General features: G+C 43.0%; 3 protein-coding genes and 1 long non-coding RNA gene across 4 annotated transcripts in view; 3 read left to right on the plus strand and 1 right to left on the minus strand.

Annotated features, from left to right (window-relative positions):
• The window catches only part of LOC307035772, a 35,895-nt gene extending 22,955 nt beyond the window's left edge, over positions 1 to 12,940 (plus strand). The window contains exon 2 of the long non-coding RNA XR_013807179.1: positions 11,507 to 12,940. This is a non-coding gene — a long non-coding RNA (uncharacterized lncRNA). The remainder of the gene's footprint in view (positions 1 to 11,506) is intronic.
• A 3,239-nt stretch (positions 12,941 to 16,179) lies between these two features.
• On the plus strand, positions 16,180 to 18,148 carry LOC307038325 (E3 SUMO-protein ligase ZBED1-like). The gene is made up of 2 exons (XM_079679707.1): positions 16,180 to 16,572; positions 16,718 to 18,148. The coding sequence occupies exons 1-2, from the start codon at positions 16,435 to 16,437 to the stop codon at positions 17,843 to 17,845; spliced, it is 1,266 nt and encodes a 421-aa protein (XP_079535833.1). The 5' UTR covers positions 16,180 to 16,434; the 3' UTR covers positions 17,846 to 18,148.
• A 935-nt stretch (positions 18,149 to 19,083) lies between these two features.
• Positions 19,084 to 20,233, plus strand: LOC307038280 (uncharacterized protein; the record flags this gene model as incomplete). Its single annotated transcript, XM_079679665.1, has 2 exons — positions 19,084 to 19,213; positions 19,531 to 20,233. The coding sequence occupies 2 exons, from the start codon at positions 19,084 to 19,086 to the stop codon at positions 20,133 to 20,135; spliced, it is 735 nt and encodes a 244-aa protein (XP_079535791.1). The 3' UTR covers positions 20,136 to 20,233.
• Positions 20,234 to 20,370: 137 nt separating this feature from the next.
• Positions 20,371 to 22,200, minus strand: LOC307038279 (uncharacterized protein). Its single transcript, XM_079679664.1, has 2 exons — positions 21,742 to 22,200; positions 20,371 to 21,486 (listed from the first exon to the last, which is right to left on the minus strand). The coding sequence occupies exons 1-2, from the start codon at positions 22,035 to 22,037 to the stop codon at positions 20,571 to 20,573; spliced, it is 1,212 nt and encodes a 403-aa protein (XP_079535790.1). The 5' UTR covers positions 22,038 to 22,200; the 3' UTR covers positions 20,371 to 20,570.
• Between the last annotated feature and the right edge of the window lie 47 nt (positions 22,201 to 22,247).

A 22,247-nucleotide genomic window follows, 5' to 3' on the forward strand; every position in this document is an offset into this window, starting at 1 on the left:
ACACTTTCAATTAAGTGAAAAGTCAAAAACATATATATCATTTGTAACAATTACTTGAAGCAAAAACCTTTAATCTCACATGGCATTACTTTAACTTGATATTACGGATCTTAAAGGAACTAAGAAATAGGATAGAAAAACGAGAGAAAGATAGAGCTGCTAACATGAAACACAGGCTGTGTTATTTGTGGTCCAATCACACTAATTCCTCCCGTCAACCCAGAAGTGTGTGTCATTTAGTAGGAACCATGTCCATGCTACATTATGGTGGTGAGTCTGTCAGATCTCAGTTGTTTACTGTGTCTCCAGTGGTCAGTCTGTGGCCGGACACACAGCTGGGTGAGAGGGAGGGGCAGACAGAGATGGAAAGATAAAGAGAGGATGAAGACCCTGGTGGTCTGTTATGGGAACAATAAAGCATTCAGGCCCAGCCACAAGGTTCCTACAGGAGGAGAGCAGAAAGTGGAATGAAACAAGATTTGAGAAAGAATGAGTCAACTATGTCATTGGTAAGGAAAGAGTATTGAAATCTTGTACTGCACAAGTGAACTAAAGCATTTCCTCTGGTGACGATTCTCTGTGGATTTGTCACTTCGAGCAACCCTTTCCACACAAAACCAACCCTGTCTCCTACAGAATTACATTCCAATAACATTAAACCACAGTTGTAATTAAGTTTTGAGGAAACACACTTTCTTCTAGATTACAGTCGCTGAAAATGGCTTTGCTTTGTTAGGGTAAGGGTCATTTAAGCTCCGGACGTAACTAGAAATTAGTTTGTTCAGATGTTTGGTTTCACACAGCCCAAAAGTGACCTTCTGGGTCAAAGTCATATTTGTTTGACCCATAACTCCCCCCCGCCCACACACGAACTAACCAAGGACAACATATTTCTTCTTTGAAAGATAAATGCAGTTCTGCTGTTTTTATATACCCATTGTCTTTCAGTTCTGCTATAGGTGTTTAACTTCATAGCTATAGTATTAATCCATCAGTACAAAGTCTAATCTGTACTTTAGTCTCCGTCCAACAGTAAAGTGTATTTTGCCTTTAGGCCAGACTCTTTGTTGACTCACTTTAACCACACTTCCCCATCCTGACACATTCATCTTTGCTCAGGACACAAGGCGCTGATCTGCCACAGATTCTAATCTCCAGCTCTAACTAGCTGCAGCCTCTTTCCATCCCCATTGTCCCGAGTTGAAACAGAGCCGTCGTAATGAAGCCTTTCACTCTCTGTGCACCATTCAGGCTCAGAAAGAGCTGGGGCCCCACTCCCTCTCAACAGAAAGCGTGTCAGCGGGGGCCATCTGTACCCCCAAGCTCCTTTCTGACTTAAACTGCTTTGGATTTTTTGTTTGACGACAGTGCGTATATCAAGCTGACTTTGTGGCTCTGCTGCCGCCCGTAATGAATGCATGGCTAAAATACCTAAGTGGTGGCGGTGGTTCGTTAAGGGAGTGGATGGAAGGAGGGGCAAGAGATGGTGGAGGGGGGGGGGGGTTGTCGGAGCGTGCTCGGAGTGAGAATCAGCCTGCATAGAGAGAGAGGGAGGAGAGAGGTGAAGACAGAAGGCTGCGGTTTGGCAGCACATGGATCATGACATCATCCCCGACCTAACCAGATCACATCTCCTCCTCTTTAATATTGTTCAGCCTCAGAGGAAAGTCCAAAAAATAGTTATTTTAAGGCTCTGCACGTGTTCAATTGTTTCATTTAACTTCCGCCGCGCCCTTCATACTCTGAATCCGGTCTTCCCCATCATTTCTTTCTATCCGAGCCGTTTATTTCCCTTTGTTCTTCTTTGATGAGCAGTTTAGTAGACAGCCTTGTGTGTAAGAGTTTACAAATGGCTTTCTTTTAATATCCTTATGTTAGTCTATGAGCAGATTATTACCAATATTGGCTGACCCAAGCATCCTCAGACACCACTTCTTTGTAACTTTTGAGGCTATATCTCAGCGGTTTCTTACACATAAAAGCACATACAGCACCGTTTGGCTGAAGTCTCCCCTGTGATTGTTTTTTTTTATCGCATTACAGTTATTGATGGTGTGTTACTGTGTGAAGGACAAGTCCCATGGGCTGTTAGAGCTGGTTAGAAGACTCATACACATGATCTGTAAGGAGGTTTGCTAATCAGCAATACAGCTTAAAGACTCTCTGGATATGTGTTTGGTGAAATTACTGAATAAAGTGGTTCATTAAGAACAATAACAGTGTCATTCTTTTTACACTAATGCCAAGGATCTCACCCCTGAAAAGGTTAAAAAAAAAGAGAGGTGATATAAATGGAGGATACAGACCCTGGTCCTTTTTTAAAAAGAGAAAAAAAAAGGCTGCAAACCTGTTTATATGTTGAGGTGAGGCGGGAAGGGAGAGAGCGTGGGTGCAGGAGAGGAAATAATTAAATATATCATCTAAATAGGTATTGATCGTCTTAAGGGTGTTGCCGTTAGATTAAAAGGTTAAGGAATAAAACAGCTCTGAGGATTACATCACTGAGAGGTAAAAACAAGAGCAGATAAGATAAACTCAACAATAATCATAAGGTATGAGCACTTAATGATGTCCTGTATTGAGACATTAAAGATCCCCTAAAGATGCATTTAAGGACAAAACTGTTCATCCACGGGAACGGGTTTGGACTTTAGGTGTAAGATATGAACACAAGGTCAAGCAGGCAGGAGATAATGTCAAAGTTGCTGCATATTATGAAGTACATAGTGGACGAAGCTAGAAGATACTTTCATCACAGGCCGAGGTACATTTGAGAGGGCTGCGTGCGATAAAAGAACATTTTCCCGTCGTACGGTAACCGCAGAGCGACATATGAGCCGAGCCGCCACAAGGTCAGGAAGCGTTTCATCTGACAGACGTGTTTTATCTCCAGGAAAGAGTACGGCAGCGAGGAAGTGGCTGAGCGGACGATAAAGACTCCTGTTACACTGCTGTCTCCTTCTCTGATCAACCAATCATGCGTGGGAATAGTGCTGAGTTAGCCGATAGTTGCTGCTCACGTCCGAATGCGGGGGGGGAGGGGTCGGCGCTTGAAGTGGATCCAGCCGGTGTCTGCAGTGGACCTAGCAGCATTAGCACGCTAACCTCAGGTCGAGCCTCATCTCCACTGATAGACATCAGGAGATATTACATCCATCCCCAACGTCCGCACTTTGATATATACATCCCACTTTTCCCTGTGCCTCTATTCAGCAGGTAATTAGCGGGAATAAATACGGCCAGCCACAGAAGATAAAGTTTACAGCCTGACCACAGGTCGACTTGTTTCATTACTATAGTGCGCCTTGCATTAGGCTAATTACCAACTGGCAAACATCTTCATCAGACATGCACATTACGACGGTTTGTCTAAATCCGCTTCATTTAGGAGCTGCATTACAGGAGATTATTGCCGTTTTAAGTGGATTTTAATGATTATTTAGTAACAGCAGCCTCACCACTGTCAGGGGTTTCTGTCACCAGGAGCAAGCGAAAACCTCGGGGATTGAGAAGTGACGCCGATGCAGAAGTTCCTCAAACCCCTGCACTCTTTATAACCACAGGGGGCGACTGTACTGCAATATTCACTGGCTGCGGAAAAAAATCTGATTGCATAGAAGTCTATAAGAAAATGAACTTAATTAAATACCTCTTTATTCTCTCTTCTATCTGTTAAGTTTGCAAGAATCAAAACCAAGATGGCAGCAGGTACACTTTATACACAAAACATCAGTGGCTCAGTCAGTAGGGGCTTGGACTTTGAGCCGTAGGGTCGCCGGTTCAAGTCCCAGAACAGACTTAAAATATGGAGTGTGGACTGCTACTTGGAGAGGTCCCAGTTCACCTTCTGCGCCTTGCCGTGGTGCCCTTGAGCCAGGCACCGGACAACCCCCCTCCCCACTCCCGGGCGCTAATAGCTGCCCACTGCTCCTAGTGCTAAGATGGGTTAAATGCAGAGAACAAATGTCACTGTGTGTGCTCTTCATGTGTGACCATTAAAGAGGGTTTCATCCCTCCAATTCTATCTAATTTTTTCCTGCAGGGAGAAACATTTATTTGACCTGCCCCTGTCAAAACAAAATTCTACCATCAGCAAAACAGGTTACTGGACATCTTCATACTGTTTAATTATTCTTTCTTTATACATTTTCTTAAACCTAAAGATGTTCCTAGCTCCACAGTTGAACCACAGAGATACTCATCTGCTTTAAAGTAGTCCGTGCAAACTGATGCTAAAACGTAAATTTCCTCCTTTGTTGCTCATCCTCTGAATTTATAACCAATTTGTATATTTTCTACAATTTTCAAAAATGCCAGACTAGAGGATTTAAAACCGCATACACGAACAGCAATTCAAAATATAGTGAGTTTCATGGCATTGACAATGAAGTGATCTAAGACGCTGCTTCAATACGCTGAGACTGAATGGATGCGTAACCTGACGGACAGTCAGTCACTGAGAGCCACTTGTCCTGATAAGGAGAGAGAGAGCAGGCTGAGACAGAGAGCATGTTAGAGGCCTGTGAGTGATGGGGGGGGGAGGCGGGTTGTATTAGTGCAGCCCCCAGAGTCAGGACATATATCTGCAATAAAAATATCAGTGTGAGCAAGAGAGACAGAACCAGAGCTGCTCTGTTCCACCACCTGTCACTGGGGCTGGCCCACCGAGCTGTGAAGGGAACAGCCCCCCCAGACATCCAGGCCTTGGTGAAACTATACACTCCAGCATCTGCTCTACACTCTGAATCAGCCAGTCGGCTTGCTGCTCCATCTCTGCGAGTGGGACCCAGGTACCCTTATAAAACATGCCTGTCACGCCGTTGACATCAGGACAGCAGAAACTCTGCATATCTTCATCGCAAACTGAAGACTCACCTGTTTGGATTGTAACTTGGCATTTAAATAATAAAAACTAAAAATAAGCACTATGAAAGGTTAATTTACACCCTGTACCTAAGTCACCAGCACTTCCTGTTGAGGACTATATTTACCCAGTTCATCACTCTACTATCGTCAGCGTTCAGGCACGCGACCTCGGGGAGCCACTCTCACTCTTTATGAATAGTTTTGTCTAGAACTAGATAAAGACTTGGGATTTGTGAGGGATCTTCACAACTTTCTCTGGTTCAGAGTTTTAATCTTTATGGTTTTGCACTTACTGTAAGTCGCTTTGGATAAAAGCGTCAGCTAAATGTAATGTAGCCTGTGCTGGGTATGTCTCCCTGGGGAGTCCTCACTGACCTTCCCCATATTACTCCCTGATTGCCTTCACCACTACGTCTCCACCTCCCTCTCTACCGGCGTACAGCTGTCCCTCACCCCCTCCCTAGTCTCCAATATAAGGGCAGGAATGCAGCGGGCAGCACAGTCCCAGAATAGACGCCTATCTACAGTCCCCCTGACAGAGGGCACCTCCAGCAGCACTCCTGCAGGAGAGCACACCATGCAGCAAACCGACCCACATCATCCCAGAGCTCTGGTTCTCAGTTTATGAATGCACCTTCACTTATTGTAGTTTTGATGTTGCCGGAGCAGCCTGGCAATTTAATGCTGAAAGGAGCAGTCAGCAGGCTGCTGAGCGAGGTTAATGATAAAACGCTACGGGTGTAATGATTGTGTCTGATGTGGGATCTGAGTGAAGGTGCGCGGGTCGGAGGAGGGTGGCCCGTTTGATGAGTGTGTGGGCCACAGAGCACACGGCGTGGCAAAGGGATTCTACCCCTAATCTACTGAAAATCCTGCTTTGGAAAGGATTTCATTCTTCTCTGAAGTTGATATTCGCGCTTGAACACACAGAAGCTTGCTGAGCAATACACAGAACACACACTCGCTCTTACTGTGTGTGAGATGTGGACATGCATACATCAGTGTGCGCACAAATGCTACGCTCACATCCACCCCCAACAGTCAAACATAAGATAAGATATATTTTATTTATCCCAAATTGGGATATTTTTGCTGTACAGCAGCATGTTTAAAGAAAGGCATTGCACATTATTTGAAAAATAAAACTAAACTAAAAGTAAAAATACAAGTTGACCATGACAGATACAAATCTGTAGACTGTCTGACAGTGAAGGGCCAATTTAAAAGTAGGATATTATTTACATTTCATATGCAAGGAATGGCATATCAATGAAATATAAATGTAAAATGTACAGTATAAGTTACAAGTCCAGTTAACAAAAGACAATTTATGGAGCATCCATCATTTTGTAGTCTTAGCAGTGCAATACACACACACACACACACACACACACACACACACACACACACACACACACACACACACACACACACACACACACACACACACACACACACACACACACACACACACACACACACACACACACACACACACACACACACACACACACACACACACACACACACACACACACACACACACACACTGCAGTACTGCAGAGGTAGCAGCTCTGGGACAGGAGAATCCAGGCCATTCCGGCATGTTCTCTCCTTCTCCGTGTGCTACTTCCTACGTTCCTCACCCTCTGCTCTCCTCTCCTTCTCTTCTTTCCCTCTCAGTTTTTTTTTTCTCAGTCAAGAATGCACCCCCCTCATCAATTTGTGTGCAGTGAGGCTGATGTATTTGTTATCTGAGAGGGTGGACAGCATTAGGCGCTTTCACACCGCAGTACTTTTCCCACAAAGGTTCATCAGAACTTAGTTCATGAGAACTCTTTAGTTCTGCGCTGGGCTAATGCTAATAATGATAATAAAATGGCGGCTTCACAAACGTTTTTGGGAGTTTGACGGGGCGTGGTTTGCATTCCGCCCACCCAATCAGACACAGGAACCTTTTCCTCCAACGAAAGTCCCTGCTCTCTAGCAGGGACTGAAAAGGGGGTAAAAAAGGTTCTGATGAACTAATTTTTGTTCCGGCTCTTTTTGGTGTGAACGCGACATTTCGGAACTATATCAGAACTAAAGTGGGAAAAGTACTGCGGTGTGAAAGCGCCTTTTGATGCAGGACTGACAGTGTAATCTCTCTCTCTCACTTGCACACACACTTTTCAGTGCCAAAGCCCAGTACAGCTGTGACTGTTTTATACTGATTTAAATACTGTGGAGCATGCCCCCGGACCCCCCTAGAGGAGGTGAGGTCCCCCCCCACTTAAATCATGTTCACATGGATAGGAAATGAAATACATTTGCACACATCTTGTGTTCATATCTTTCTGTTTTGGTGTTCATGCCACAACCGTGCACGTGCATGCATGCGGATTAAGAGGTTGCTTTTTCTTTGCACAGCATGAAAGAAAGGCCAAATGAATGGGCTGTGATTTTAGTATTTTTAAGCAGAGGTCAATAATTTCTACGGCCCTCGGAGGATGTTAAAACAATTGAAATGGCCCTTGAGAGGAAAAAGGTTCCCCACCCCTGCTCTAGATGTTAACAAATGTTACAAACAGTGAAATATATTGCTTTTGTTATGGACTATTTCCTGCAGCGAATTAATCCACATTTGGTGATTGAGTGAATATGATTGGGCAGCCAGAGGATGTTTTTGAACTTGAGTCCGTGCGGTTAACAATCATTCTTTTCGATAAATAATTTAGTCTCTAAAATATCAGAAAAAAGTGAAAAATGTCCAAGACAAAGGCAAATGTATTTATTATCACATTTAAACACAAGTTCAAAGTAAACATATAAGTATGAATTAATATAAAATAAATCATTAAGAGCATTAAGATACAGTGAAACGCTAAGACATTCAAAAATGTCATTTGAATACATTCAAACACAGTCATTAGAAAGCCAAGAGAATCCAATTAAACTAGAACAAACTAAAATAAAAAACGGAAGAAAAAAAACTCTGGGCGGGAGTGCTAGTGGAGTACTTCAGGAAAGACGACGGGGGGGCTAGTGGAGTACTTCGTGACCACAGAGCATGAACGTTGTGATCAGCTGTTTTAGCGCAGTTCTCCAGTGAAGGGGGGAGTCTCCCTCCTCAGCCGGTTGGCGTAGTTTTGGCACAATTCCGTTGTAAAGACCGACGTTAACAGCAGCCCTGTCTGTGCACACGGACACCGACTCTGTCGTCCGGTGATCTAACCGCCTTCTGGAGTACGGACCCCCCTAGAGGAGGTTAGGTCCCCCCCACTTAAATCATGTCCACATGGATAGGAAACTCAATTGAAAACATCTTGTGTCCATATCTTTCTGTTGTGGTGGTCATGCCACACCGTGCACGTGCATGCATACGCGAGTCATGGTGAGATATATCTGGATTAAGAGGTTGCTTTTTCTTTGCACAGCATGAAATGAATGGGCTGTGATTTTAGTATTTTTAGCAGAGGTCAATAATTTGTACGGCCCTCTGAGGATATTGTAAAAATTGAAATGGCCCTTGAAAGGAAAAAGGTTCCCCACCCCTGCTCTAAGATGTCAGTTGCTATGTATCTCTGTAGAGCGGAGCCGGACTGCAGAATTGATTGAGTGTTCATTTTTGCTGTGGTTTTTTTTAAAGAAAAAAATTCCAGACACAAATATCAATAGCTTAGATTCCAGGGACAAGACTCTGCATAAAGCGTTTATTTCCCATTGATTGAATGATTAGCCTGGCTAATTGAAGCAGGAAATGAGTGAGTTCCAGCGAGGGCGAGCAGGAAGACTGCTGACTACTTCCTCAGGAACACCGGGCCCAAAGAAAGCCCAAATATAACGGAGAACAGAACATGAGGAGAGGATGAGAGTGTGGCTGAAACAATGTGTGAGCGTTGTGTGTGTGTGTATGTGTGAGTGAGAGAGAGAGAGAGAGAGAGGTCAATGAGAGTTAATTTTCCTGCTGTCTCTCCGCTGGCTTCATTAGCAGTATTGGCAGCTGGGTGATGAATTCATTGTTTTCTCAAATTTGTCTGCAACCATCGTTTATACGCACTCCTTTTATCTTTTAGGGCCCTGCTCCCTGTTTTTCTCATCTCTTTTTCATCACCCACAATACTCTACTTTATTTCTCCTTCTCTCTCTCTCTTCTGGGGCCTCATTTATAACGCCGTGCGTAGGGTTGATGTGGGAAGGTTGCTTACTTAGTAGAAATCCAAAAAATAGGTACAGAAATGTTCCGACATTTTCCGATTCACCAAACAGTGCGTACCGGCGAGGAAAGTGCGTATGGCACTTCCTACGCCGGTTTCCCTTTATAAATCACGATCGACTCGAAAGGCGGTGCAGCTATTGCGGGCTTCACGTAACGCCCATGTTTGCCTATAGTCAAAGAAACGCCCTTTCATTCATTCATTTTGACTGACTGCATGGAGAAGATCGCAGGAAATGACGACAGAACAGCTACAAAAAACATCTCACACCGTGTCAGATTTTGGTTATTTTGGGGAGGTCGAGATAAATCATATTGTTTGGTGGATGCAGTTTGAACAGAGTAGCAGCATGGAGGTCGGATCATCACAAAAATAAATAAATAAGTGGTCCGAAAAAGATTAATGACAAAAAAAATACACATAGCCTTCCTCAGGCAGTGTGTTTTTACCGGGGACAGGAGACCCCCCCTTGATGAGAAACTGTTAGAAATGATCGGAAAATCCCTCCGGAGTGGAGTCATGACGACTGGATCTGAATTATTTTTTTGTATTTGGTGGATTGTGTTCCAGCTTTCGATCAGCTGTACGCAGTATCTCCACTGCAGCCTGTGCATCTCACCCCCCTCCCCCCCGCAGCAACTCTATATCCACCGGTTAAAGGAAGTACAACTAATGTGTTGCTTTATATTAGCTGTACAATTTACCATATGGTCTTCTTAGTTTCCATACCTCCTGTGTTTTACGAGCGACTTATCAAGTCTTGGCAAACGGCATAAAACACGATTAAACGTGATAGTATATAAAACCATGCTCGTGTCTACAACCTATAGAAATGCAAAACGGCGTCAGTTTAGACGTAATTCTGTCCTCCTGCTTACCGCATCATTTATGAGAAAACATTTCATAACATTAACACAAGATATTCTATGTTGTTTTAAATAACATATCCGTATTTATTTATTTTTCCAAGTTATGTTTGTGTGTGCACTGAGGAGTCTCAGACAGGCGTTTGTTAAATCATTTTAAGATTGGCTTTAATCAATTTGTGAAAATGAATTCTTCATACTGTATATCAGGGATGGGCAAATGGCGGCCCCCACCTCCTCTTTTTGCGGCCCTCAGATTAATTAATAAACAACGTAATTAAAAAACTTGTAGTAGGCCTACTGATATCGTCCACTAGACTCCTAGTTACGTCGCGAGCTGCGTACATGATTTCAAATACTGCAAAATAATCTGTGACGCATTTGTGTGTATTGTGTTTGTTTCCCGGGGAAACCCTCACAAGAAACACCGGCTGTTGTTATGCCTGCTGTGACGTTAAGTTGTAATTATGCCTTTACAAGCTTAAAAGTTGTATTTATCATCTGAATTTGGCGAAACAAGTTTAATATTCTTAAAACCAAGACTTTGTTTATTTGAAATCAGATGAAAACAAACTTTCACGGACCCTGCCGTGTTATCTTACTACGCTTTTCATTCATAATTTCAGCGGGAGGGAGGGGGAGTGTTGCTGAGGAACAGCAGAGTCCGGGCTGACAGGTGTCTGTGTTGACATTCCCCTTTTTGTGGAATAAGGGGAATGCAGAGAAGTGTTTTAGGTTCAAGTTAGACAACTAATGTCTGGGTTAGTGCTCATGACTTCATGTGTATGTCATCTTAATGGTTAATCCCAATACACACACATTTTCCGTGCTTTCCAATAGTTTAAAATAGTTTTATTAAACTGTTTAATAACCTGTTCAATACAAACATGCCACTTGTAAAAATGAAATAACATTTCTGTGAACTGATATTTGTTTAGTGAGCTTATTAGAGGATGTTCCCTGAAAGATTGTAAAATGTCAATGAAGATGTCAGACTTAGTATATTTGTTAATAATTACATACAACACATGGAATTTTTGTGTGTGTGTGTTCCAAATTAATCTGCGGCCCCCTGGTGGCCAGTACATCAATGATGTGGCCCCCACCACCATCAAAGTTGCCCATCCCTGCTGTATATGATAAATGAGAGGTGACATTTTATTTATGGTATTATTTCCACATATTTCTCTCCATTCTTCCTTCTGCCAACGGTGTCGCAGTTTCTCGTCTCTCCCGTTTTTGTGCTTAGTGCGTACGCAGTTTGCGTGGAGGACCGCACGTTTTCCCGTCAAGTTAGTATTTTATAAATCGCAAACATTGCGTAGAAACTGGCGTACGCCATTTTTTGAGCGTATGTCCATTTATAAATGAGGCCCCTAGTCATCTCGTCCTTTTCTGTACATGTTTGCTTCTTCTACGCAGAAGCGTCACTTTCAAGGGCAACATCTTCTCCAATAACCAATGTTTGCTTACTATCCGTATGCATGTCTTTTGTGCATGTACAATGAGTTCTTTGATCCTGCTTGTGTATGGACAAGCCCTCCTCTTATCGTCTCCTTCTCGCTCTGCTTCTTCCAGGTCCCAGATTTGTCAATTCCCTTCTTTTTCCTCCTCCTCCACCCAGTCCCCTCACCAGGCTCGCCCCCTCAAATGCTTTGCTAAAGCTGGTAAAATGGAACCAAATCAACCGTTCAATGGATTTGGTCCCCTTCAACCAGCTGTAGCTGTGCATTGATCACTGCGAGCTCACAACCACAGACAGAGAAATGAACAGTGGACAGACTCGATGACTGGAAAACATCGGGAAATGTAAAGTGAAGATGTGTTAACTGTAAAATAAAAACTGAAATGTTGACATAATACATTTGATTAAAGTCAATGTTTCAGTTTGTTCAGTGTAGTTTGTATAATACACAGCATGCAGCATTACTCTAAAGACACTGAAGTAATTTTGTAATTCTGAAAAAAAACAGGTAAGTAATCATACTGAACATTGGAGGATTTGTATTATATTGTACTGCTGTAATTGCATCATCCTTTGGAGACTCTTGTATTGTTCTTCAACATTCCTGTTGTCCTCGGGTCAAATGTCGGGTTAAAGGTTTGTGCTTTGATAGAAAATGTAATTGTGTTCCTGTATACTATGTTCTCCGTGAAATAGGAATTATGATCACTTCCATTGGGTTTTGGGTTTCAAATGTATAGCATCTGCATTCTTCTTGGGTCAAATTGTTCGATATTCTTTTGCCTTTTTTCAATCAGAAATGGTCTTTTACTTTGTTTAGGTCTATTAACCATACATTTAAAAAAGATGAGTAAAACTTGTAATAAGTCAGAATAAGGTTTGCTTAAAATGTGTAACAGATTATTTACACTATGTAGGACAAAAACGGCACACTTGATCGGAAAACAGCACAATGGGTAAAGATTCTTGAAAGTGTGTTGGTTTATGTGTGTGTGAGAGATTGGTTCCATCGATTGTAACAACAGATGCTATGTTACTTGCACATATTTGTGTGTGTGTGTGTGTGTGTGTGTGTGTGTGTGTGTGTGTGTGTGTGTGTGTGTGTGTGTGTGTGTGTGTGTGTGTGTGTGTGTGTGTGTGTGTGTGTGTGTGTGTGTTTGACTCCTCCTGAGGGGGTAAAAAATATGAAGTGGTTGAAAGGAAGGTAGTACACATTACAAATCACAGGGTTATAAATGTTGGGTGGATATAGAATTGATTATTGGGTAGACTTTATGGGTGGTGTTGGCCCAGTGTTAGTGTAGCGCTGTGGTCCCTGAGGGCAAATTAAGCTTGTATATTTCTGTTGGGTTATACTTCTATCATTGATGTGATCCTGTGTTAGACCCCAAGGTTCATGTATAAAACTTAAGTTTGATGTTAAATTGTACATGTGTCCACCCGCTCTCCTCAAAAGGAAGTGGAGTCAGTCTCAGAGGTCGTTGCTCAAACACAGGAGGCTGCTGTTCATTTACAACGTGAAATTAAAAGTCATTTGTTTTAATTCATTAATTGTGTTTTTTGGATTCTTTCATTTCCCAATCTCCACTCTTTGTTTAAAGAAAAAAAATCTCCTGAAACAGTATTGAAATGTAGATTTTAGAGAATGTGAATTTGGTTTTCAAAATGTATTGTTCTCCAAAACGATGTTATTCAAAATGCATTTTTTTGAACAATGTTTAATAGAGCTACAGTACATCAGAACACATTGAAAGCATATTGTACCATATTTAGTTTGGGAAATCCATCCATCCAAGACGAAGTGTAGTGTGAAATATGAGAGGATAGAGAAAGGGATGGAGGAAAACAAAGTGAGAAATTATTAATAAAGGTTAAAAGAGGGACATGAAATGTGAGCACCCTCACATCAATTACTGATTGATTCCAACTCTTTTATTTGATTTCCACACCCAACTTCCTGTCTTTACTCTTCCCTCCCTCTCCTCACCTCCTGTCCCCGTCCCCATGGCTCTGGAGGTGTGACAGATTTTTTAAAGCGGCTGCGATTCCTTATCACCACTCAGCCGAAAACTCAATTTCCCTTGGTCTCTGTGATAGATGGAGGCCGGGCTGAGCAGAGACGCTATGCTAACCAATGGGAGAGGAGTGGGGGACACCATGAAGATGACACACACTGCTGGAAATGGTAGATGTGGTCATTTTCTGTTTTTCATGTGCCGGGTGTGATGAGCAAGTGAGTAATTACAGGCAGAGAGGGTGCGTATGCAATTACGGTGGGATGAAACAGTGCTTGTCTGGACTGGGAGCGGAAACGGAGAAATCAAGCAGAACATACTTGTTATAAATAAACTCGCAAATAAACAAACAAACCGACAGCGATTTTGATTAAAAGTCCTCGTGTTCACAAGCCATTAAATCTGTTTAGATGTTTCAAAGTAAGCGAGGAGAACGAAAACAATAAACATGCAGAAATGATCCATCAAGGCATCAAAGCTTTACCTGTGGACAGAGGCGCTGAAGAAACACTACGGCACAACAACACACTCTCACTCCATAATCGTCCAGGAGTGACGTTTGGTCAGGGTCCCGTGGCGTGCAGTTGTGACGCTCCTAGGCTACTTCAGCTTCATAAAAGGGACGCAAATAGCTTTCAACTGATTGCAATGTATTCCCATCTGCGGCGGGATTTGACGCTCACTGAAGCACGGCATTCGTTTGTGTCGGCTGCCCTTAAAGGCAATGTGAGCGTCCATCCCCATTGGATAACGGAGAATTGTACACCCGGAAGTAAGTATTCCCCTTACTGTCGATTGATTTTACAGTGATATCTGCACTACTCATCGACTAAAAAACACCAAATTATCCTTGATAATTACACAACATTGATTGGTTTAAATTGTGTGCAATGCTTTTGTATTTTTCCCCTTCGATTCGGAGAAACAAATATTTTTTCGGAATAAAGGATGGCAGAAAACACTACACTACCCAGAATCCCCAGCTATCGTTTAGGACTACACCATGTGCTCTGTTTGACAAACCCAGTGATTAGTTCTCAAGCTCTGTGATTGGTTGACCTCCAACTGCATTCCATATGAAAAAAACGTTTCGTAAAAGATAAAATCATACTTTATTCAGCAGTGCTTGCTTTACTCTTTGAAAGTCATCACATGAATGCATTGTAATAAATGGTTCGGCTGCATTAAATATATTCCACATCTGTCGTATAGTTCTTTATTTTTATTTATCTACAGAGATCGGGCTCAGAATAGACCGGAAACTATTCTTTTACCATTCAGTTTGAATTTCACAATAAAGTTAGTAGTAATATTTTGTTTTGATATTATTGTTTTTTATTAACTAGACCGCTGGGTCATGTTAAGACCATCTTTTCTGTGTTGCTGTGGGTTTTTTCCATCGTTTTTGTGTTACAAATATTAAAACAATAACTAAATATATCCGTCGTAAACTAAACCAGAAACAGCAGTATATTTTATTTTGTTAACACTGTAAACTTGACAGCTTTTTAACCCAAACCACCTACTGGTTAAAGCACATTATTACACGTTTAGAGTACGGCCCGTCTACACTACACTGCAGGCATCAAAAAATCTTGAAGCTGGGCGTGTCTGAAGCTTGGCGATTTTATGCGAGCAACGCGACCAACAACCAATCACATGAATCTCCCACCCCTGACATACAAAGCAATAGCAATGTTAAAACGAAGTAAACTGGATATAAACTCTCCAAACAGACGAAAAACCTACCAGTTTCACCCACTGTCTCTGCCACCTTCCTCCATGCCTGGTTCCTCCGGTTTGTATCCCGGTAAATAGTTCTGGTCGTAAAGAACCGGGTGATTTGCTACCGTAATATCTCGTTTGGAATATGAGGAAATGAACTGCGGTCTGGCTCTCCCAGCTTGCACGCGGTTTGATTGGCTGCGCTTGCACTGGCGGGATTTGCATAAACGGGATTTGATTGGCTGATTCCAAGCATCGAGCCTTCCGATAGATGCTCGTGATGCTTGCAAAGCCATGCCATGCTCTCCACAATGCAGTCCGTCGAAGATTAAAAATCTTCTACGTCACCCCATTCAAGTGAATGGGCGAAGCGTTGAAAGCATTTTTCGATGCCTGTAGTGTAGACGGGCCGTAATGCAATGCAGGTAGATTGTGTTGCTTTTTAATGACTGTTTAAAATGCCTTTTTCTTAATGTCTTTTATTATTATTAACTACTTGTTACTTGTTGCTAGGGACGCTGCTATCGATATTGTGTTTCGCAACATGTTCTCTATCTATGGCACCTCTCGAATGGGAGTTGTAGTTTTAAAAGACGTTTTCGTATTTCCCATAATAAGAAGTTGCCAGTATTAAACTGTGTACATCCCTGGAGGTTTAGGGGATAGGAAACACTCATATTTAAAACATATAATAAATAAATGGGTGAAAATTGCTTGTGCCCATAATGGGCAGCATTAATATATATACCCACATGCCAGCTAAGGTCAGAAGAGCTTTATTTAACAGCTTGTATTATGTTTGTGACCCCTCCTGTTGTTAATTGATTACATTACATTACATTACATTAATTGATAAGCCTAAAACATGCACTTGTCAAGGTTCAGAGGCACATTTTGCAAATATGGCAGTAGCCATCGATCATCTTAAGATAAGATATACCTTATTGATCCCAAGTTGGAAACATTTGCGTTACATCAGCATGTGTAACAGTTGTAAATATGCAGTGGTGTTTATTTGTAAATCATTTAGTATAATCACACAAATTCTGTGTTTTATATTGAATAATTCTGTGTTCTTTATTTATTGATTGTTCAATACCTGACAAGGCCGGAGATGAAATATCGAGGGCTGCCCCCCAATTAGTCGACCAAAGGTTAGTCGGCCAAAGAGTCTTTGGTCGGTCAAGATTTAATTGGTCGTTGGTCGCCGCAAAAAAAAAAAAAAAAAAAAAAAAAACACGGAAACAGGAGGTGACAGTCAGTCACTTGTTTTCACGTCAGATAAGCTGATAGTTTTAACCATGTCAGGCGTAAAATCAAGAGCTTGGGAGCATTTCGAAAAAGTAACAGACAACCCGAAGAAGGTGATATGCAAACTTTGCAAGCAAATATTCTCCTATCATTCATCAACTACAAACATGACTTATCACCTGAAACATGTAAATAGTACCGTTCAAGCCATTAAAAGATGGACGCTCTGCGGCTCTAGCCTTAATAAAAAGCCTGTTAGATCAAATGTATTGTCATATTATGGGCTATTAGGCTTAGTGTAAAACTTAAATTAATGTGCATTTCTCTCAATAGGCTCATCCACTATACGTTGATAGGGCCACCGCATCTACCTCAACTTCATCTTCGCAGCCGCCATTGAAACTCTCACAGACAACACTCGTTTTGAAGCCCCCTCTTTCCGAGAAAAGGAAGAGAGACATCACCGACACAATTGCAGATTTTGTGGCACTGGACATGAGACCTGTAAACATTGTCGAGGGGGAAGGGTTCAAACAGATGATGAAATTCATCGAACCGGGTTACACTGTACCCAAACGTGACACCGTAATGCACGCCATTAAAAACAAATATAACACGGCCAAAAAGGTACTTTTGGAGAAACTTAAAGCCTGCACAGCAGTCAGCTTCACTACTGACACATGGACCTCCAACCAAATGGATGGTTACATGACTGTGGCGGCACACTTTATTTCCCAAAAATGGCAATTACATTCATTCGTGTTGGAGACTATAGTGCTGGAGGTGAGCCACACAGCTGCCAACATAGCAGAGCAACTCAGCGAAGTGATGGAGGAGTTTGGGATTCCGCCAGAAAAGAGGGTCGCTGTGGTACACGATAATGCCGCTAATATGGTGTTGTGCGCTAAACAGCTATCTCAAAACCCATCCTGGGGTAATTTCCAGGGAATTCGTTGTGCGGGGCACACCTTGCAGTTGTGCATAAACGCGGCTGTTAAATTAGATCCCATCTGCCGAGTGATTGCTACTGCCAGATGCCTTGTGGGACACTTCAAAAAAAGTGCCAAGGCAACTGCAGCTCTCACTTTGAAACAGAAGCAACAGAATGTGGCTGAACACAAACTGATACAAGATGTGTCCACACGATGGAACTCCACTTATTCGATGCTGGAGCGTCTTCTGGAACAGAGATGTCCGGTTACAGCTGTGCTTTCAGAACCCGGGACCACCCACCGGTCTGACCGAGATCTGGATCTCACAACTGCCCAATGGAGGACAGCGGAGGATATTGTCTCCGTGCTGAGGCCCATGATCACCCTCACCGAGCTGCTCTCACAAGATATAAACGCATCTCTGTCTGCTACGCTGCCGATGCTCGTCAACATGAAGAGGCGCCACTTGTTGAGTCGTGATGATGACAGCACGACCGTGAAGGCAGTTAAGAAAAAAATCCCAGAGTAAATCGACAAAAGGTGGGAGCTCACAGGGAGTCTGGAGGGCAGCATATATACAGATGTAGCACTGAATTTCAGACTCCAGCTTACAGCTTCCTGCCTACGACCTGCCAAAGACCAGTATAGAGGAATGTTAAGCACTCCCACTATTTTCCAAGAGGGCGTTGCCAGATTTTCAATTTCAGGTTTTAACCAGGAGATGGCGCTTCATTCACAAATACAGAAAGACAAGTTTCATGGACTTTCAGTTGTGTTTTGAAGAGCATTTGAACACATCAATATTTTAGATCAACTAAAGTATATCTAATCTTGTAATTCAATAATATATAGTCTTTATATATTAAATAATCATCATTATAATGTAAATGTTTACATTACACTTCTTTATTTGTTATGCTCATACTTTTACCTTTACAATCGTTTGCTTTAATATGCAGTATATTTTTTGTATATTTTTGTGTGTGCTTCCTCCTGCTCCCTTTCGGACACATACTGTATGATTTATTATTATCATTAATATGAAGATATTATTAAGATAAGATAAGATGTTACTTTATTGATTGAACATTTTAGTTTAGAATGTGCTGTCCCACGGTAATTCAGAAGGCTCACAGGTCACATTCCGACCATTATTTAAAACAATAGGTGCTTTCACACCGTCTAGAGTTTCATTTGTATAGAGGGAGCTCTGTCAGTTTTTGAATTACCCATTTGCTTTCGGGGAGCCCTATTTTTCAGAGCACATCCTGCTACTAAATATGTCACACGCACGCTCTGTTGACTGGCGCAGCAGCGCGGATGCGATCAATTGCTATAAAAACACTCTTTTACTAATACAGACGGTGTCACTATGCCGGCGGATGTGGCCGTTGTTGAAGCCTCTTCAGGCTCCGCATCGGCGGGCCTCTCCCTCGGTTTGGAGCTGTCAAGCTCGACCCTAACGGTACATCTACACTACAGGCATCAAAAAATGCTTTCAACGCTTCGCCCATTCACTTGAATGGGGTGACGTAGGAGATTTTGAATCTTCGCCGAACTGCATTGTGGGGAGCATGGCATGGCTTTGCAAGCATCACGAGCATCTATCGGCATCAAAAGTTGAACATTGTTCAACTTTTGAGGCTTGATGCTTGGCATCAGCCAATCAAATCCCGTTTATGCAATTCCCGCCAGTACAAGCGCAAGCCAATCAAACCGCGTGTATGCTGATACCGCAGGTCTTGACTATTTTCCATATGTCATAAAATGGAGGATAAATTAATCATTGCCGTGGCAAGTGTCCCAGTACTGTATGACTGTACTCTGTTCACATACCGGGACCTAAACCGGAGGAACCAGGCATGGCGGGAGGTGGCAGAGACAGTTGGTGAAACTGGTAGGTTTTCAACTCTTTGGGGAGTTTATATCCAGTTTACTTCTTTTTAACATTGAATGGACAGCTAGTAATGTAGCATAACATATAATATATATTAATATAATAATAAAATAATAATATATATAATATATATATAATATAATAAGTATAAGCAAAATATATAACATAACGTATAATACATGCACAGCTATCAAGCATAGACAGTATATTTAGCCAGCATGTAGCATAAAAATAGCATTCATTATTGGAGGAATAATTTAGTAAATTCAAGAAATTAACTTATTTATTAACTTTATTATTTTATTTCATTTTATTAGAGGATGTGTGCAAAAAGAGATGGAAGACTCTGAGGGACAGGTTCCGCAAGGAGAAGAATATGGAGAAGGAGGCAAAAAGAAGCGGGGCAGGGTCTGCAGGGTGGTACAAACCCTGGCGTTTCATGGCAGTGATGGGGTTTTTAACCCCATTCATCATAGACCGTGCGACGTCCAGCAATGTCCCCCGGCAGACCCTGCCTCCATCCACCCTGGTGGAAGAGGAAGAGAGCCAGGTAGAGAGTGAGCCAGCCAGCCAGTCCACCAGCCAGTCCACCAGCCAGTCCACCAGCCAGTCCACCAGCCAGTCCACCAGTCAGCCCACCAGTCAGCCAGCAGCAGCCAGCCAGGAGGAGAATGCTGAGGTCCGGGGCAAAAAACGGGGGAGGGAGAGGGAGATGTCCTCGTTTGAACGAAGTCTGCTGTCTGCTGTCAGCAATTACCCAGCAATTGCCCAGCCAACCCCACCAGTGGTGGAGGAGGACGAGGACTTGCAGTTCTTTAAGAGCCTCTTGCCCACCATGAGGCTGATGACAAGGGGACAGAGGGCAAGAGTCCGCCTCGGGATACACCAGCTAATTTTTGAGGTGGATCAGGACAATTTATAATTAAAAATTTTTTTCACACATACTGATCCACATTACATTTTTTTACACTCATCACACACACTTCACTCACAACATTACCAAATAAAACATTAAAGTATGTTATGACTATACTGTTTCTTCACTTGTTCATGTGGTTTGTCAGTTGCAACATACCAGAAGCTTCATGTATGTCGGTATATATATGTATATATATATATATGTGCTTTCTTCTGTAATTTTTCTTGTGAAAACCTATTGAAATTATGAGTGGTTTATCAGTAAAAACAGGGCTGAAAGAAAAAGGTTGTTAGTCATCTCATAATATAATAATATCAATTCAAGAAACATGTTTATTAGGAATGTTTGATTTTAAAATGGCTCATTTGGAATATTTGCTCTTTAAAGAAAATGGGTAGCTCTTAAAAGAGCTTTTGGTTTGGAGGAGCCATGGTGACCCTACACAACTTTATGCTGCCATGACACTACACCCTCCTCATTCAAATAGGAGCAGAAGGTCTCCCGCAGTTGGATGGATCGGCGTGTGGCGTTGTTTGAGCCCATCCTAGGTGCATCGCGCAGGGTTGGAGCGTCATCACTCGACTCTGCGACTACAGGGACGACAGGTGTGCGTGATGGCTTTCCTATTGTCTTCCTGCGGAGGAAGTTGTGCAACACACAGGTGGCCTTCACACACAACTCTGTTACCTCCGGGCTGGTGTTGATGACACGCCGGAACATTCTCCACTGTGATGCAAGGACGCCAAACGCACATTCAACAACCAACCTGGCCCGGCTGAGGCGGTAATTGAACAGCCTCCTTTCACGCGTGAGCTGACGTCCAGGGAATGGACGCAGCAGGTTGTCCAGCAGCGGAAAAGCCTCATCCCCAACAAACACATGGGGAAGAAGGCCCAGCCGCTCTGCTCCTGGGATGACGCTGTCAGCTGGTAGCTGCAGACTGCCATCTCGGAGGCCCTCTCCAAAAGCGGAATTTCGCAGGCTCCCACCGTCGCTGCTCCTTCCAAAACCTCCGACATCCACTACCGTGAAGAGGTACTGGGCATCCACGACAGCCAGCAGTACCAAGGAGTGGGAGGACTTGTAGTTGAAGTAGAGGGACCCAGAATTTGCCGGAGCCTGGATCACCACGTGCTTCCCATCAATGGCACCAACGCAATTCGGAAAGTTCCAGCGCTCCTGGAACCCAGCAGCGATGGCTCTCCAGTCCTCCGTCTGTGGTACTGGCATGGTCTCCTCAACCAGCGCGGTCCAGATGGCACTCGCAACCTCCTTCACGATGACAGCCACTGTTGCATGCCCGACCCGATAGCTGAATGCTATGGTCCTGTACGAGTCACCGGTTGCCAGGTACCTGAGAAAAAAGTAATATACATGATTAAAAAAAAAAAATGTCACACACACACACACACACACACACACACACACACACACACACACACACACACACACACACACACACACACAATACTGTGTTTACCTAGCTATCTTAATTAATGTCATTCATCTGAACTAAATCACAGACTTCATTCATAATTCATCCATTGCATGCATTCTCTCTCTTTATATACAGAGTCATATTAAAGAAGTAGAAATACACAAAACGTACCGTAGGCAGATGGCGAGTCGCTCGGCGGGTCGGATTGACAAACGCATACGGGTGTCTGCCTTTGCAATCAGTGGACCCACTTTCCCGAGCAACTCGTTGAACACGTCTTTGCTCATCCTGAAGTACTGCTGAAACAGTACACCATCCAGGCGGAGCTCTTGGACAAGAACGTGGTATTCCCCCCGTTGCAGACGTTTTCTGAGTATCGGATGTACCCAACAGCGACGCACAATACGTGGCCTCCTGCGAGACATTGCAGAAACCAACGCTACCCTTCCTACAAAACCGGCATCCATTTTGGCAATAGTGGAGAAGAAGAGGGCTTTTTTTTCGCTTTGTATGCCGGGGGCGGGCGGGAGATTCCTGATTGGCTGTTGGTCGCTTTGGGCGCGAGAAATCGCCAAGCTTCAGACACGCCCAGCTTCAAGATTTTTTGATGCCTGTAGTGTAGATGTACCGTAACGCCGCTTACAGCCGGCCAACTAAAAGTTGTTTTCCGTTCACGT

The sequence above is a fragment of the Notothenia rossii genome, assembly GCF_949606895.1.
Source record: "Notothenia rossii genome assembly, chromosome: 4".
In the NCBI taxonomy this organism is placed as follows: Eukaryota; Metazoa; Chordata; class Actinopteri; order Perciformes; family Nototheniidae; genus Notothenia; species Notothenia rossii.